Here is a 17,411-nt window from a genome sequence, read left to right as displayed (position 1 = left end):
CGCGAAACACACGGACTGGAATTCTAGCCTTATCTCTACTAGGGGCTCGCTCCTGCGTGATTACGCCAACAGAAATTCCTGCTTCATCTACGGGCCGGATTCTCCAACCACGGCTCCCTACACACACAACGCCACACCTGACATCCTTGATATTGTCCTCATCAAGGACTTCGTCCTACCGGTGCACCTGACTGTCTGCCCCGCACTCAGCTCAGATCACCTGCCCGTCCTCGTCGACACCACGTGCCGATCGTCCTTTCAAAACATGCCTGATCGCCCGGACTTCGCGAGAATGGACTGGTCTGCATTCCAGGCTTGCCTCGAAAGCAGACTACCGGGGAACCCCGTGGTAAACGACGAGGAAGAAATTGACAAGTGCGTCGAGGAGCTGACCAGTGCTATCCTGGAAGCCACAGCAGCGTCCGCTCCCAAGCTTCGACCCCGCATTGACAGGCGACCGCTTCTACCCGCTAGTATTCGAGATGAAATACGCCTCAAGAACCGGCTGAGGAGGCGATGGCAGGTCACAAGAGACCCCGCTCTTAAGACCCAGGTCAATCGACTCCAGAGATCGGTGACCTATCGTCTCAACGAGTGGCGGAACGAACAGTGGAGCGACACGCTCGAATCCTTGGACTGCGAGGACCAGTCGCTTTGGAAAATGACCAAGCGTGTGATGCGAGTCCCCACTCTGTCGCCCCCCTTCTTAGTGATGGGAGGACTGGCTCTCTCGAACCTCGAGAAGGCAGAAGCCCTAGCCGACAGCCTTGAGGTCCAGTTCCAGCCGGTAGACTACCCGTCGGACCTGACTACAATTGACATGGTTAACGAGGCGATGCGAGCATACGAGTATGCCCCTGTAAATGAACCAAAATTAACCAGTCCATCGGAGGTCGCCCAGGCCATCAAGGGACTCAAGCTTGGCAAGGCTCCGGGCCCCAACGGTATACCGAACAGGGTCCTGAAACATCTTCCACGACGCGCGGTAACCTTTCTCACGAAAGTGTTCAACGCGGTCCTTCGCAGGCAACACTTCCCCTCGGCATGGAAACACGCTCGAGTGGTGTCCATACTGAAGCCGGGGAAGGACCCCACGCTACCTTCTTCCTATAGACCCATCAGTCTTCTCGACACGGTCGGCAAACTCTGCGAGAAAATCCTACTAACGAGGGTCCTACACGAGGTCAGTGAACGCGGGCTGCTGCGCGACGAGCAGTTTGGGTTTCGACCCAGACACAGCACATCGTTACAGCTGGCTCGCCTCGTCGAAAGGGTCAACAGAAACCTTGATGAGAAGCGGCTAACCGGCGCGGTTTTCCTGGACGTGGCCAAAGCCTTCGACACAGTCTGGGTCCAAGGCCTCCTATACAAACTGACCGTCCTCAACTTCCCGTCGTACTTGGTAAAAACCATCTCTTCCTACCTCTCTGACCGGACATTCCAGACATCCTTCCAGTCGGCCACGTCCACACGTCGTACCATGCGGGCTGGAGTTGTGCAGGGCGGAATTCTCTCCCCTGTGCTCTTCAGTCTGTATGTCAACGACATACCCACACCGTCCCGCCACGTCGAGTTAGCACAATACGCGGACGACACGGCTCTAGTAGCCACGTCCCGTAGCCCAACGCTTCTCGTCAGGTATCTGGAGACCTACCTCAGTAGACTTGAGCTCTGGCTCAGGGCCTGGAGGATTGCTATCAACGTCTCGAAGAGCACCGCGGTTCTCTTCATTTCCGCGAGAAGACACATCCAACAGCCCCGAGCAGTGCAGTTCCTCGGACAGCCGATCCAATGGGTCAAAACAGCGCAGTATCTGGGGGTCACCCTTGACGCCGGGCTTACTTGGTCGGCGCACGTCAACCAAGTGGGAAAGAAGGCAGCGCAACGATTAGGTGTGCTAGGCCCGCTTATCAATAGGAGAAGTGGCCTGTCAATCAGGAACGGTGTACTACTCTATAAGCAGCTCATCCGTCCCATAATGGATTACGCATGCCCGATCTGGAGGTCAGCTGCCCACAGCCACGTCCAGAAGCTGCAAGTTCTGCAATCCAAGTGTCTTCGAATTGTTACAAACGCGCCCTGGTACGTTAGTAACAGGCAAATACATGAGGATCTGGGGGTCCCTTTCTTTGCCGACCACATCAGAGCACTAACTGAGAGGTTTGACTCGAGGTTAGCTGGTGTGGGGAACCCCTTAGTTCGGCAACTCGGAAGACACTCGTGCCGAATGAGGGCTGCCAGAGTTCACCCAAGGGCAACCGAGGGCGACTGATGTTCAGCAGGCCAGCCGAAGCCATCCCCAAAAGACGGCCAAGTCAGCACAACGAGTGGTTAGACTACTCGGCTACCCTGACTGAGGTTTTCCGTGCTTTCCTCAGTTGTAAGGCGAATGCCAGGGTATAACTTAATAGGGGCACGGCCCGCCACCCTTCCCCCCGATCATGGAGGCCATGAGCTGAAGTGATCTTCCCCCCATGCCGCAGAGGCCTTCAGCCGAAACGGCCCCTCCCTCTCTGGGTTCATACCCCAGAGACCCAACCAACCAAATTCCTTCGACAATTTGCCTGACAGGATAACCTCCCATCAGCAGCAACAAATCCCAGTTTGAATGGTCGAGGCTCCCGCCACGACGAAACCCCGTTAGCGTTAGCAAAATTTCCGTTCTTATATTACGACCGTTTACCATTTCCAGCAATGCGTCTTGTGCGCAGGAATGGTTTCACCTAGGTAGGGACGATGCTTGCGCTTGCGCAGGCCTCTGCCCTCAGTTAGCTTCTTTGGTTGGTTGGTCCATATTTACGGGAGCGAGTATTGGGAGTGGACGAGACCCCCACCGGCACAGCCTGGAGAGAGGTAGGGACGATGCTTGCGCTTGCGCAGGCCTCCGCCCTCAGTTAGCTTTTTGGTTGTGTCCAGTGGGACTCGTGTCGTACGAGGGCTGCCAGAAGTCGCCCAAGGGCAACCGAGGGCGACCGATGTTCAGCAGGCCAGCCGAGGCCGTCCCCAAAAGACGGCCAATTCGGCACAACGAGTGGTTAGACTACTCGGCTACCCTGACTGAGGTTTTCCGTGCTTTTCCTCAGTTGTAAGGCGAATGCCAGGGTATAACTTAATAGGGGCACGGCCCGCCACCCCCACCCCGATCACGGAGGCCATCAGCTGAAGTGATCTTCCCCCCATGCCGCAGAGGCCTTCAGCCGAAACGGCCCCTCCCTCTCTGGGTTCAAACCCCGGAGATCCAACCAACCAAATTCCTTTGGACAACTTGCCTGACCGGATGACCTCCCATCAGCAGCAACGGATCCCAGTTTGAATGGTCGAGGCTCCCGCCACGACGTAACCCTGTTAGCGATAGCAAAATTTCCGTTTCTTATATTAAGACTGTTTACCATTTCCAGCAATGCGCCTTGTGCGCAGGAATGGTTTCACCTAGGTAGGGACGATGCTTGCGCTTGCGCAGGCCTCCGCCCTCAGTTAGCTTTTTGGTTGGTTGGTTGGTTGGTCCATATTTACGCGGTTGAGTAGGCGATTGCGACTCGGATTGATTGAGTGAGTGAGTGGTAGGAGTGATTGGGAGTGGACGAGACCCCCACCGGCACAGCCTGGAGAGAGGTAGGGACGATGCTTGCGCTTGCGCAGGCCTCCGCCCTCAGTTAGATTTTTGGTTGTGTCCAGTGGGACTCGTGCCGAACGAGGGCTGCCAGAGGTCGCCCAAGGTCAACCGAGGCCGACCGATGTTCAGCAGGCCAGCCGAGGCCGTCCCCAAAAGACGGCCAAGTCGGCACAACGAGCGGTTAGACTACTCGGCTACCCTGACTGAGGTTTTCCGTGCTTTCCTCAGTTGTAAGGCGAATGCCAGGGTATAACTTAATAGGGGCACGGCCCGCCACCCCCACCCCGATCACGGAGGCCATCAGCTGAAGTGATCTTTCCCCCATGCCGCAGAGGCCTTCAGCCGAAACGGCCCCTCCCTCTCTGGGTTCAAACCCCGGAGATCCAACCAACCAAATTCCTTTGGACAACTTGCCTGACGGGATAACCTCCCATCAGCAGCAACGGATCCCAGTTTGAATGGTCGAGGCTCCCGCCACGACGTAACCCTGTTAGCGATAGCAAAATTTCCGTTTCTTATATTAAGACTGTTTACCATTTCCAGCAATGCGCCTTGTGCGCAGGAATGGTTTCACCTAGGTAGGGACGATGCTTGCGCTTGCGCAGGCCTCCGCCCTCAGTTAGCTTTTTGGTTGGTTGGTTGGTCCATATTTACGCATTGTTGGTAGTTGAAAAAAAATTAAAAGAAAATTACTCTAACATAATTTGGTTACATTCAATCATAAATGTAAAAAGTGAATAATTAATATTAAATGTTTTCTCTATAAGGAAATTTAATAATAATGAGAAGAGGCATAAGAAAGATTTGAAATTTCATTTGACTTTATTTAAAAATTACGTCGGGTTCTATTATACTTGATTAAATTTTTCAAGGGCCCGGAGCTATTTACTCCATCACTCCTGCGATAGGGAAAATGTTTCCTGGGACCGCATGTGGCATACAGAACGCATGTTTCGCAGTTCTGGCGTAGACAATTGAAGTGTAATCGCCTCTGAAGTTGGCAGATCTCTTTTCAAGGAGACTGGGATGGAGATCATAATTTTGATCTCTTTGTGGTTCTAATCCATGTCACATTGTAATTTCGTTCTCACGTGTTAAGATCCTATTTGATATATATATATATATATTTATATACACAAACAAGAAAGTGTTTAAAAATTATTAAATTAAACTGAATAATTGTAACTAGTGTAACATTTTACGCTGGTAATAAACAATGCAGTAAGTTAAGTACAGACCTGATGATAGTTATGTAATAGCCTAAATATGTAGTCTAAACAATAAGAGAAACATTGCACTAGTAAGTATTTCGCGAAATAAACACCGATAATAAATGTAAGCATTTGTCTAATGTTCCTGCTCTGACATTGTGGGCACTCTGCTACTGCTAGTAATAAGTGGTCTACCCATTTTGAACATTTTAGTAAAACTCATTTCAAGAAGATCCACGGAAAATGATGGCCTTCTGCCTATTCAGGCAATTTATCAGTTTGTTATTATAATCGTCGATTTTATCTACTTTAAATCTGAGAACACTCTATTCCACACGGCGACACCTCGTTGCGTTATTTCTTGTTAATGTTTCAAGAGAAAAATAAAATGCCATTCCATTATGGACGCTGTTGGTTTACGTGTGCGGGCGAGGCAAATAAGAGAATTTTCTACTTTTAGTGTGAGCAGTGCACTAAGACATAGTCCTTCAGCCAGGTGCGTCATGGCTGCAAATTACGTATGTATATCTTTGGACGTATTTAGCATAAACATTGTCTCCCTTGGGGGCACTTTCTCGATAAGGGAAAGATCTAGATAGGTTGTCTTGATAGATGATCTAGCTTGGTTATCTGTTTCTTGTATTTCTTTAACGTTTTACAATTATATTATTGCTTCCTAGGAGGATTATTTGCTTTTATTTATATTTCTTCATTTATTTTTTTTTGTGTATATTATTGTTTCTATTTTGGACTTGCCTGTGTTTGGCTGTTATGTTTAATACTGTACATGTATGCAACCGCCCTTCCGAAGACTGTTTTCTTCTCACTCTGGTTGCCACGGGATCAAGCCCCTTAGCGTGCCCAGTTTGTTCGCGGTTACAGCTTGATATAACTTCGGATATTGCATAAGATAAACTGATATTGACAAACATTTTTAGATGAGAGCAGATAAATTCTAAGCTTGGAGGTGAATTTAAAGAGAGAACAATCAGCTTACTGATTTTTAAGATTATTATCATTGTGAACAGTAACAATTATAATTTTCACTTGCCCCTAGCGTCTCCAATACTACACTGAGGATAACTTCAATATTTAAGAAATTAAGCTGCAAAGTTACAAAAGAAGGGAATTTCTATCAATATGACGTCTCTGTCTGAATGTATCAGCTGCTAAAGACCGGTGCCTCACCTTTTCAAATACGAGGTCGATGACGCCCTTCAGGCGATCGCTGCTGTCAATTGGCAGAGCCTGGACCTGGGAAACAAGTCTGTCAAACTTCTCAGGCGTGAGTTTGTTGAGCAAACTGCGAACTTTCTGGAACAGCTCCTGCAACATCAAGTTCCCTCTCATCATCTGACAGAACGCAAACACAGAAATAAAGCGAAACATGTTTTACTTCCTTAAAGCCTTCATAGGGATGATTAAAACCTAGAGCCAGCCGCGTTTTGTCTACACCGAAGAAGAAGTCTGTTGTTATGAGAAGCCAATGTCTATTGAGAAATATAATTACAATGCATACTCATTATATGCAATTAAACACCTAGAAAGGTAAATATTGCTTCTAAAATCAAAGAGTAAGCAAAAAGAAAGTTTATATTTTAGTGTGGCAAAGTTCAAATATTTGGGAATAACAATAAGAAATGAAGGTGATATTCATGAGGAAATTAGGAGGAACAAATTCCGGAAATGCTTGCAGCTTCTCAGGTCGAAATGTCTGATCTCTAAGAGCATAAAGAACCTATAATTTTGCCTGTTGGGACTGGTGGATGTCTTTGGCTAATTTGGTGATGAACCTTCAGTTTCAATAAGCCACCTAGTTAGTTAGAGTAGACGTTTCTTAGCGCAGGACTGTTCCTTTCAGCCATCTTGCATTGGGGCAGATACAGCATTATTGACTGTTTTCAGGATCCTGTCCTTAAATGAATGCCAGGAACATACCTGAGTCTGGGCAACCTGCTTGTTGTTGGTCACCGGCTTCCTTCGCCCAGGTCGCCAGGTGTTTTCAGATCTCGCCAGTTTCACCTCATTGAGCTTGATTTGAATGACAGGCCTGGTGCTCTTGTTGTTTTTGCCTTCAATTTCTGGCCTTGCTGCAGGCTGCTGTGAATGACACCAAAGCAACACAACATTAACCAAAAGTGTTCACTCTTAAATGTTGTTTTGATCACAGTATTACGTACAATTTTTCCATTTTTTGGCTTAAATTATGCATTTAATACATTACTCGATGCTTCCTACAGCTCAGATAATAAGAGACCTGTATGTATAAAGCCCTAAACAGTACGTGAGTGAAATTAGGCTACAGTTGTTGTGTTCATCACCTCTCACAAAAAATACATTTCTTCTGCTGCAGTTGACATAGAACTGTTCACTTTATTTATTCTTTTCTATCACAGTTTATATGTTCACAACTGCATCATCAGTGAAAGATGATACACCCAAATTATGCTATTGCATCCGTAAAAGCCTTGGGTACCCTCTCTTTTGACAGAGAATACTCGTGTCCGACCTCATTGACATCGCCAGTCACCGAATAACTGCCTTAAGCTATACTTCGTCCTACAAACTACACTCTGACAGCTACAGACGAAATCCTTCTCCCTCCTAAACAAATGATTCAATCTGAAGGGGATTTGACTTCTCACGTTATTTGCACATTTTAAAAAGCACTTACAACTTCATTTTTCCAACATCTGACAATTTTCAATTACTGTTTAGTACGTATGGTTTCAAGGAGTCATCCATTAATGCACAGAAATACTCAGCAGTTATTTTCGGAGCCATGCCCCACGATCCAACAGAAAGTTTAAACATACCTGATTTGTGTCATTCTTGATTTCTGAATCCAATTTTTCTCTGGATGAAATCTCTTGTTTCAGTGTCTCAATTTCTTGCCTTTCTGCAAAGTCTGTAACAATCGATATTTAATTTAGATAGTAAAATTCCTCTTTTGACTACAAGTTAACAAACAAGAAAGTTTGTCTAAAAGTAAACAATGTCCCATATATATATAAGACAATAGAGTAAATTCTTTGACGTCATCTCTCTTGGATTATTGGATCCGAAACTATTACGAATATTAAGACGGAACAGGACGAGAGAGTTTTCCGAAGAGCAGAAACCCATGTCTCATACAGCATAAAGAGTAGTCTGAGGCTGTATTTATGAACTCCATTCTGAAATATGTTTATTTAGAACATTACAATTTAAAGTCTTTATGTGACATTAAAACTGGCAAGATCTCATAACCTCACATTAATAGACATCCACAATTAAGAACAGTGTTGCCAGTTAGACGTAATTCCAATAATATTTTGTAGTGTTTAGGACTCGCAGACTGCGCCTTGGGAAACTCTTGTCTAAGTAATAAATGCATGTCAATACGAAGCCAGCGTCTGCTTCGGTGTTCACACAGAAGTGGAGGAATCTAATTGTGGGTACAATCAAACAAAGTTGCTCCTCATCACTACTGTCCGAAATACAAAGAATTTTGTGGTTTTTGAAAAGGAGACATGACCGTACCAAATCGGAACCACGGTCTAAAAAATAATAAGAGAAGATTAATGTGAGGAATGTTTGTAACCAAACAATTCAGTCTGCTGCTTTGCCCTTTCATCTGCTATATATAATTAAGGTTAAGTGACACAGAAATAATTATGGCTCTTTTAATGTAGTGGCGTACAATTTGTCTCACATTTTAAGTGCAGAACGCAGACACACATTGTTTTAGAACAAGATTGTGTGGGCCTTAGGTGTAAAGAGTGGCAGCTGATAATGTTGAAAATTATCCCACATTTCGACTAACAATGGAGTTGCCTTCTTCAGGTCAGAGATTGCAACCGAAATGTTTTGTGAAATGGATAATTTCAAACTTTAATGCCTTTCACCTCCTAAGGCTCGAGGTCAAAATATGAGAGCAAACTCTCTTCTTCTTTGGGTACATAAATTAGTCTGCAACTCAGGGCGAAGACAAAATATTGAAGGTAACTAGAACAAAATGCCTAGGAGAATATCTGGATATCTCATGAGACATGCAGGAACATGGTAATGAACAGAATTTCATACTGAGGCAATTTGCAGCCTGTAATCTTTGACTTAGTACTTAAATAGAATGAGAGCAAACATACTTTCTGCTTGCAGCTCCTTGATCTGCTCAGCCTGCAAATTTCTTTCTATCCTTAGTTTCTCCTTCTCCTCCCTCACAGCTCGGAGACTCAGTTTGTGTTTTTGTCCTTGGCGTCTCTCGAACAACACTACGTTTCGGAGCTCTGTGTCTGTAACAATTCACGACTGCATCAAATGGCCTGTTAAATTCCCCATGTGACGTTATTTCAAGAAACACAGGGTCAGGTGTTACCTTAAATAGCACCTTCTTTACGCACATGAATTTGGCAGTATTTCAGAGTCGAGCGTACGCAGTTTATTGTCTTTGGGTGCGGGCGGGGGGGGGATGCGCCTAAGGCAATGTCCTGCGTGAGCGATAAGAAGCGAGCAGTGCGAGCTGTATAAGCAGCCTCGGGTGTCGTATGAAGCGAGGTAATCGCTTGTTGTGTCCTGCGTGAGAGACGCGGAGGGGGGGGGGGGCGGCGGCGGCAAGACATTAGTATCCACGATGGCTTGGTCAGGTAAACGTGACCTTTTGCTCGCGGAAAGTGCGTTCTTGAAAATGTTAATAGTTAGGAAAAGGAAGGCAGCCGAAAGGAAAAGATCACCAACAAACACCATTTACTTGGGAAGGGAAATGTATGGTGAATTTCACCACTTGTTTGAGCAACTCAGAAGCAATTCCAGAGGACCAAAACTGTTTTACGAGTATGCAAGAATGCTCCCTAGCACATTTGATTACATTGCAAATGCTATTAGGGATCAATTCGATTACCGTATGACAAATTTTCAACGACCTATATCATTGGAGGAGAGATTGATGTTGACTCTCAGGTAAGGAAATGAAACGGAGACTGCTGTTTTCTGGGTTGTTATGCCGTACTGTCTGGTAGATGTCCATTAACGTTTCAGAGATCCATCCGGGATCCATCATCAGGGCATGGCTTATTCATCGCCCTGATGATGGATCCCGGATGGATCTCTGAAACGTTAATGGACATCTACCAGACAGTACGGCATAACAACCCAGAAGGCAGAAATCTTCATATTCAACGCTTTGAAAACCTCAAATCCCACATCACAAAATGAAACACTCTTATTTGCAATAAGTCTGTTTTTATTAAAAAATACAAGTGAAAGAACTGCACATTCTTAACCCTTTGCGGTCCTATGTGGGACTGAGTCCGCCACGTCCATACATAATTTATACATGATCTGGAGTAAAGGTGAGGCTGGTAAACAGTGTGAGAATATTATTTATTCCTTATCTGTGCACTAGTGCTGTCCAAGTATTCCTGGCAATACTATGTGACTGTCGTTTTATTCTGACACGTGTCCATAGAAGCCAGGATTCCGCACCAAGTGTTTTGCCATAAATCATATAGCGAAGGAATACCAGTGAAGATTTCTGTCTTCTGGGTTTTTGCGCTGTGTAGTCTGGTAGATGTTTACCAACGTTTCAGAGGTCATACTGCCTCCGTCATCAGGGCATGGCTTATTCATCGCCCTGATAGTATGACCTCTGAAACGTTGGTTAACATCGACCAGACTACACAGCGCAACAACCCAGAAGACAGAAATCTTAATACTCACCGCTGTGAGCTGTTTTAATTATTTTAACTCATTAAGCAATCTACCACTTCTTATCAAGCATTCTTTGTGTGTAGTGACTTCATCGTTTACACTTTGGATTCTGTTTCACTTTCCTGGTGTTGAATTTGGTCTTGACCTTTCGAAAACAATTAGGGGAATGGAAGCACAGCTCTGAGAATATGAAATCCAATGCTTATGCATCGTATATCTGCATGTACCTCACTACAGACAGTGAAAAATATTTCACACGGTCAGTATTCAACCAAGAACTCAGAACATATTTTCACCATATTTAGCAAAGTCTCTTACGTTTTAGAAAAGTTATAAAATAAAATAAAACCAGTTTATAATAGTAATTCAACTTACACAGCTTAGTGGCATTTAAATAGACCAGTAGAAAGCCGTCGTGGTATTTGAAGTGGACTGCAAAGGGTTAATGAATTAGAGAAAAACAAAGTTGCAGGACTAGGGAACTGCTGGTGAGAGCATAAAAGGTGACGACGAGGCAGATGAAGGACTTCGCTGACATGGAGTAGCTTGAGGATGCTGATTGCTCTCTATCGTAGACAGCTCATGGACCAATATATTTTGGACTTGGCTACGAAAGTTCAGCTTATTAATAGAAGGAAGTTGCTTGACGTGAGGCATAAGAGATTTGAAAAAGTTCATGTCCTCATCATCTTTACCAGACTTCCCTTGTAGCAACGACAGTTTCTTCGACTCTATATCTAACAATTCCTTCTCAAACTTTGCAGAAGTCGTGGTGGGCTGCCCTTTACGTTTTTTCGATCGAGGAGAGAAAGTTGCATTAATTGGCCCAGCAACATCGGTAAAGGAATTCTGAAGCTTTGACAGCATTCCTCTTGAATTTCGGTTATCAAACGTTTAATTTCTTTCGCAACTTGAGGCCTGGGCAGATTCACTGTCGCTTTCGTAGGCATCAGCTTCCTCTTGAAATTGAGCACCTGTGGCAAATATGTTGGAAAAATCGGGATCCTCAACATTGCCTTCGGTCGGTCTTGGTGTAATGACAGATCGCAGAAACAACATAGCATCGAAGTGAGGCCAAGTCCCTAGGTAGCGCGGGGCCTGTTCTGCACCATCCCCGGAGCGGCTTTTCGGTACCTTTTTGAACTCTCTGCGAAAAGTGTCTCGCAAGTTTTTCCATTTGGCCTTGACTACCTCCTCTGCATATGAAAAGACAGAGAAAAGAATTTACAAATAATTTTCTTGATTGTAGGTACTTGGCTACAGGGATACAGTTCAGGCAACTTGCTTATTCATTCAGAATTTCTAAAAGTGCCGTGGCTGTAATAGTTGTGCAAGTATGCAAAGCTATTTGGAAAACGTTACAGAAAGAACACATGCCAGAACCTACAGCTGCACATTTAGAAAAAGTTGCAGAAGGCTTTTGGAACACGTGGCAATTTCCCAATTGTGTTGGGTGTATTGATGGTAAACACATAAGAATAAAACGCCCATCAAATTCCGGTTCCATGTATTACTGTTACAAAAATTATTATTCCATCGGCTTACTTGCAGTCACAGATGCGAATTACAAGTTCATCACTGTGGATGTTGGCTCTTTTGGAAAAGACAGTGATGCTGGGGTTTTTGACAACTGCCCTCTACGTCGAGCACTTGCATCAGGAAGAATAAAGTTACCAGAAGAAAAATGCTTGCCAGGTTCAACAATCAAGGCACCATTTGTTTTCCTTGGCGATGAGGCCTTTCCTCTCACAGAGTACCTCATGAGACCTTTACCACGAGGTCAATTGCAAGAAGGAGGAGAAAATGAGGAGTTTAATTACAGACTGTCGCGAACTAGGATGGTAGTGGAATGTTCTTTCGGAAGTATTGTCACAAAATTTCGTATATTAGGAAAGGCAATTGAAACTAACGTACAGAATGCTGTACAGATTGTAAAAGCTGTAACATTACTACACAATGTTATTAAAGATTTTGAAAGCATCACTGAAATTGATGTGCAAAGATTTTCAGCTGTGAGAGCAGATCCAAGGGCATATATGACAACATCAAAGAGGAACAATGCGTCGTCACGAAGGGCTGCTCTTACAAGGCACGAATTTTGCAGGTTTTTCAAGCTCCACCCTTTGAAGCGAACATAATTCGCCTTCACCACTTCACGTTATGAACTTATGAATTCTAATGTAATCAGTTTTTAAAAAAAAATTGAAAAAATACTCACTTGTTTCTCGTACATTTTCTGCGATCTTGCTCCATTCCCTGTCCACAAGCATCCGATTATGATAACTGTTGTGTTTCATGTCCCAAAGAATGCGTCTGCTTTTCACTTCACTAATTATAACTTCCGCTAACGTTTCTGCCATTGTCATCAGATGCAGCGCACACAACTTTCCGACGCAATAGTCTTCCCTGTACTGCAGTCAGAGCTTATCTGCGCATGCGCCTTCCCGGCCAGCGCTGCGATTCGCGCGAAAATATCAAAATATTTGATCTCGGAATCCGGCCGCTTTACTCTCTTGACTGATTTGCTGTAACCTAGGACAGCGCCATACAAACAGCCAGTTTGATATTTCCGCTTCACCCACGCAAATCGCACCGCTCGCCTTTAATCGCTCACGTAGGACACCGGGTAAGTGTATTAGCGCATCTTATCAGTTTCCTTCTCATTTCATGGCAAAAGGGCGGTGGCTACTTCAATTGCAGTGCGTGATGCCTCATGCCATATAAATAGAAGTCTAAAGGTATAATTTGGCTGCACGCGACAGAGACAAGCGACCGAGGCAGGCGACAGAATTGCGAGACTGAGACTGGTCGCTTCCTGTCTGCTCTCTGTACAATCGTATGAAGTATAATTACGAGCGTGAGACAAAGACAAGCGACAAAGACAGGCGACAGAGACAAAGCACAGGCTACCGCTCTCGGACCAGTAGTGTCTCGCGACGGGCTCAGGCAGCACGTGTGTTGTTGAGTAAAATAATGGCAGAAATTAAATTTACTGGTGACCAAGATGAGCAATTGGTAGAATTAGTAGCAGTAAACCGACCACTGACCACCAACAAAAAGATCCTTCTTCACGTCTGGTTTTGAATATTGAACGCATAGGTTTTCTTTGTTTCTTTCGCAACAAATAACACAGCAACACATCATCTTCTTCTTCGAGTAACCTTTTTAGAAGCATTTTTGTACTCATTTTTCACAGAATATGTGCACGTATGTCTCAACAAAACAAAGAAAACAAACACTTTGCCGCATGTCTCGGTCGTCACCTCAAAAGTGTGTGGCGACAAGCTGCGATGTGTCCGTCTCCCGTCTCTGTCGTCTGCCTCGGTCGCTTGTCTCTGTCGCGTGCATCCAAATTGTACCTTAAGAGATTAAATATTACGACCTAAAAAAAGAATTATTTGTAACACGAACATTTACAGTCCTCGTGTGATATCGAACTCGCACAAATATAGATTTAGCCCAAGGATGTACATAATTTAAGTCATGAGAAATCTTACTTTTTTGTCCGTGTAGAATGTAATCCAAACAGAAGTGACGGAAATTTGCTTGTTTTGTGACAACTGTGAGAAAAATGTCTACCCTGGGGGACTCATCAGACAGAGCTCGTCCTCGTCACTTGTGACTAAGGCGCAAGGTACAAGATGGCTTCTGACACGTGGACACAAAATTATTCTTGGTCTCAACTCTCAGAGAGCAAAGTAAACGTACATAATTCACTAGAAAATGATTCTTTGAAGTCCAGCAAATTTAAAATGTCTGAGAATGACTATTAAAAAAGCAAAATTGCAATGCACTTAACATTTTTTGGTTTTCCTTCTGACAAAATCACTTAAAATAATGAAGAGTTGCTGGAAGTCCGGGGGGCATATCTGGACATCTAGAAAGACGTACATAAACATCATACTGACGAGGTTTACGGACTGTACTTACTGCATGCAAGGAATTAAACCACACTTACTCTGTGCTGCCAGTTTCCTGATCCTGTTCATCAAGAAGCAAGTGATCCTCGTGTTCGTGTCTTCTATTTCAGCAGGGTTTACCTGAGGACAGACAAAAAATGAGTCATTTTATACTCCAAGAATTCTCTGCAACTTCATGAGGTTAATATTTATTATGAAATTGTTGTCCCAGTCACACACAAATCGCATGTGCCTTGGCTGTTTGCGCTGCACTGCTATCGATTTTCGTTTCTGCCAGAAAATATTAAGAAGACCTCACTTATAGAAAGAGAAATTAAGGCTGTGTCAGATAACGAGAGCTTCCTTTTAATGAATGATTTACCTTTAAAATTAGCATGTTAGGAAACGTTTCAAAGCTTTAATTACAATATACAAATCAGTTTATGATTAATATGTAATAAAAAACAACGATCCTAAGAAATTAAGCTGTTCACTCAACAATAACTTTCCTCTAGACGAAAAATTATAGACTGAAAACAACCTTTAACAATGTCTGAATGTGACAAGTGACCCAGTCATAGGTCCCTATCAGCTGTTTAGCTTATCCGGAATTCAAGTAACTTTGTTGATGATGGCCGACGTGTGTTGCTGCTAGCATTTCAATTCTTAAGAATGACACATAATCCCTCAAGATAACACAGAAAATTACAAATGCAAAATCGAATAATAATATTAATAATAAACAGGAAACCCTTGTCTCACCCTTTGTGAAGAGGAGACCTCCATGTCCACAGACAGCAAACGTTGAATAAAAAATTAAATAGAAAGGTATTCACTAAATACGTATGTTATTACATAAGTATCTCCTACAACCGGTTTAGAGCACAACCAACCAACCAACCAACCAACCAACAACCAAACAAAAAAGCTAACTGAGGGCGGAGTCCTGCGCAAGCGAAAGCATCGTCCCTACCTAGGTGACACCGTACCTGCACACGAGGCGTATTGCTGGAAATGGTACACTGTCTTAACTAGAAAAAACGGAAATTATGCTAACGCTAACGGGGTTTCGTCGTGGCGGGAGCCTCGACCATTACAACTGGGATCCGTTGCTGCTGATGGGAGGTTATCCCGTCAGGCAAGTTGTCCAAAGGAATTTGGTTGGTTGGATCTCCGGGGTTTGAACCCAGAGAGGGAGGGGCCGTTTCGGCTGAAGGCCTCTGCGGCATGGGGGGAAGATCACTTCAGCTGATGACCTCCATGATCGGGGGGGGGGAGGGTGGCGGGCCGTGCCCCTATTAAGTTATACCCTGGCATTCGCCTTACAACTGAGGAAAAGCACCGAAAACCTCAGTCAGGGTAGCCGAGTAGTCTAACCACTCGTTGTGCCGACTTGGCCGTCTTTTGGGGACGGCCTCGGCTGGCCTGCTGAACATCAGTCGCCCTCGGTTGCCCTTGGGCAACCTCTGGCAGCCCTCGTTCGGCACGCGTGCCTCCCGAGTTGCCGAACTAAGGGGTTCCCCACACCAGCTAACCTCGAGTCAAATCTCTCGGTCAGTGCTCTGGTGTGGTCGGCAAAGAACGGGACCCCCAGATCCTCATGTATTTGCCTGTTACTAACGTACCAGGGCGCGTTAGTAACAATGCGAAGACACTTGGATTGCAGAACTTGCAGCTTCCGGACGTGGTTGCGGGCACCTGACCTCCAGATCGGGCATGTGTAATCCATCATGGGACGGATGAGCTGCTTATAGAGCAGCACACCGTTCCTGATGGACAGGCCACTTCTCCTATTGATAAGCGGGCCTAGCACACCTAATCTTTGCGCCGCCTTCTTTCCCACCTGGTTGACGTGCGCCGACCAGGTAAGCCCGGCTTCAAGGGTGCCCCCAGATACTGCGCTGTTTTGACCCATTCGATCGGCTGTCCGAGAAACTGCACCGCTCTGGGCTGTTGAATGCGTCTTCTCGCCGACACGAAGAGAAACGCGGTGCTCTTCGAGACGTTGATAGCTATCCTCCAGGCCCTGAGCCAGAGCTCAAGTCTACTGAGGTAGGTCTCCAGATACCTGACGAGAAGCGTTGGGCTACTGGACGTGGCTACTAGAGCCGTGTCGTCCGCGTATTGTGCCAACTCGACGTGGCGGGACGGTGTGGATATGTCGTTGACATACAAACTGAAGAGCACAGGGGAGACGAGTCCGCCCTGCACAACTCCAGCCCGCATGGCACGACGCGTGGACGTGGCCGACTGGAAGGACGTCTGGAATGTCCGGTCAGCGAGGTAGGAAGAGATGGTTTTCACCAAGTATGACGGGAAGTTGAGGACGGTCAGTTTGTATAGGAGGCCTTGGACCCAGACTGTGTCGAAGGCTTTGGCCACGTCCAGGAAAACCGCGCCGGTTAGCCGCTTCTCATCAAGCTTCCTGTTAACCCTTTCGACGAGGCGAGCCAGCTGCAACGACGTGCTGTGTCTGGGTCGAAACCCAAACTGCTCGTCGCGCAGCAGCCCGCGTTCGCTGACCTCGTGTAGGACCCTCGTTAGTAGGATTTTCTCGCAGGGATTGCCGACCGTGTCAAGACGACTGATGGGTCTGTAGGAAGAGGGTAGCGTGGGGTCCTTCCCCGGTTTCAGTATGGACACCACGCGAGCGTGTTTCCATGCCGAGGGGAAGTGCTACCTGCGGAGGACCGCGTTGAACACTTTCGTGAGAAAGGTTACCGAGCGTCGTGGGATATGTCTCAGGACCCTGTTCGGTATACCGTTGGGGCCCGGAGCCTTCCCAACCTTGAGTCCATTGAAGGCCTGGGCGACCTCCGAGGGACTGGTTAGTTTCGGTTCACTTGCGGAGACATACGCGTATGCTCGCATCGCCTCGTTAACCATGTCAATTACAGCCGGATCCGACGGGTTGTCTACCGGCTGGAACTGGACCTCAAGGTTGTCGGCCAGGGTTTCTGCCTTCTCGGAGTTCGAGAGAGCCAGTCCTCCCGGCACTAG

The 17,411-nt window shown here is 45.7% G+C and overlaps 1 protein-coding gene across 2 annotated transcripts; it reads right to left on the bottom strand.

Moving 5' to 3' along the window:
- Positions 1-6,786: 6,786 nt before the first annotated feature.
- LOC147872286 (uncharacterized) lies at positions 6,787-13,024 on the bottom strand. 2 transcript variants are annotated; one of them, XR_015537672.1, is made up of 5 exons: positions 12,731-13,024; positions 10,888-11,708; positions 8,952-9,098; positions 7,641-7,732; positions 6,787-6,924 (listed from the first exon to the last, which is right to left on the bottom strand). XR_015537672.1 is itself a non-coding variant. In XM_087358158.1 (2 exons), exons 1-2 carry the CDS (start codon positions 12,876-12,878, stop codon positions 11,407-11,409), a joined length of 450 nt encoding a protein of 149 aa, XP_087214284.1. In that variant the 5' UTR covers positions 12,879-13,024; the 3' UTR covers positions 9,977-11,406. The 2 variants fall into 2 exon arrangements, 1 of the variants encoding a protein (XP_087214284.1); XM_087358158.1 differs by lacking the exons at positions 6,787-6,924; positions 7,641-7,732; positions 8,952-9,098 and having other exon boundaries at positions 9,977-11,708.
- Between the last annotated feature and the right edge of the window lie 4,387 nt (positions 13,025-17,411).

This window comes from Zootermopsis nevadensis, unplaced genomic scaffold (genome assembly GCF_977971745.1).
Source record: "Zootermopsis nevadensis isolate Lab colony 2312 unplaced genomic scaffold, Znev_1.0 Znev_ptg000029l, whole genome shotgun sequence".
Taxonomy (NCBI): Eukaryota; Metazoa; Arthropoda; class Insecta; order Blattodea; family Termopsidae; genus Zootermopsis; species Zootermopsis nevadensis.
Note: the sequence above shows the minus strand (reverse complement) of the source record. Positions and strands in the feature narration are given on the sequence as shown.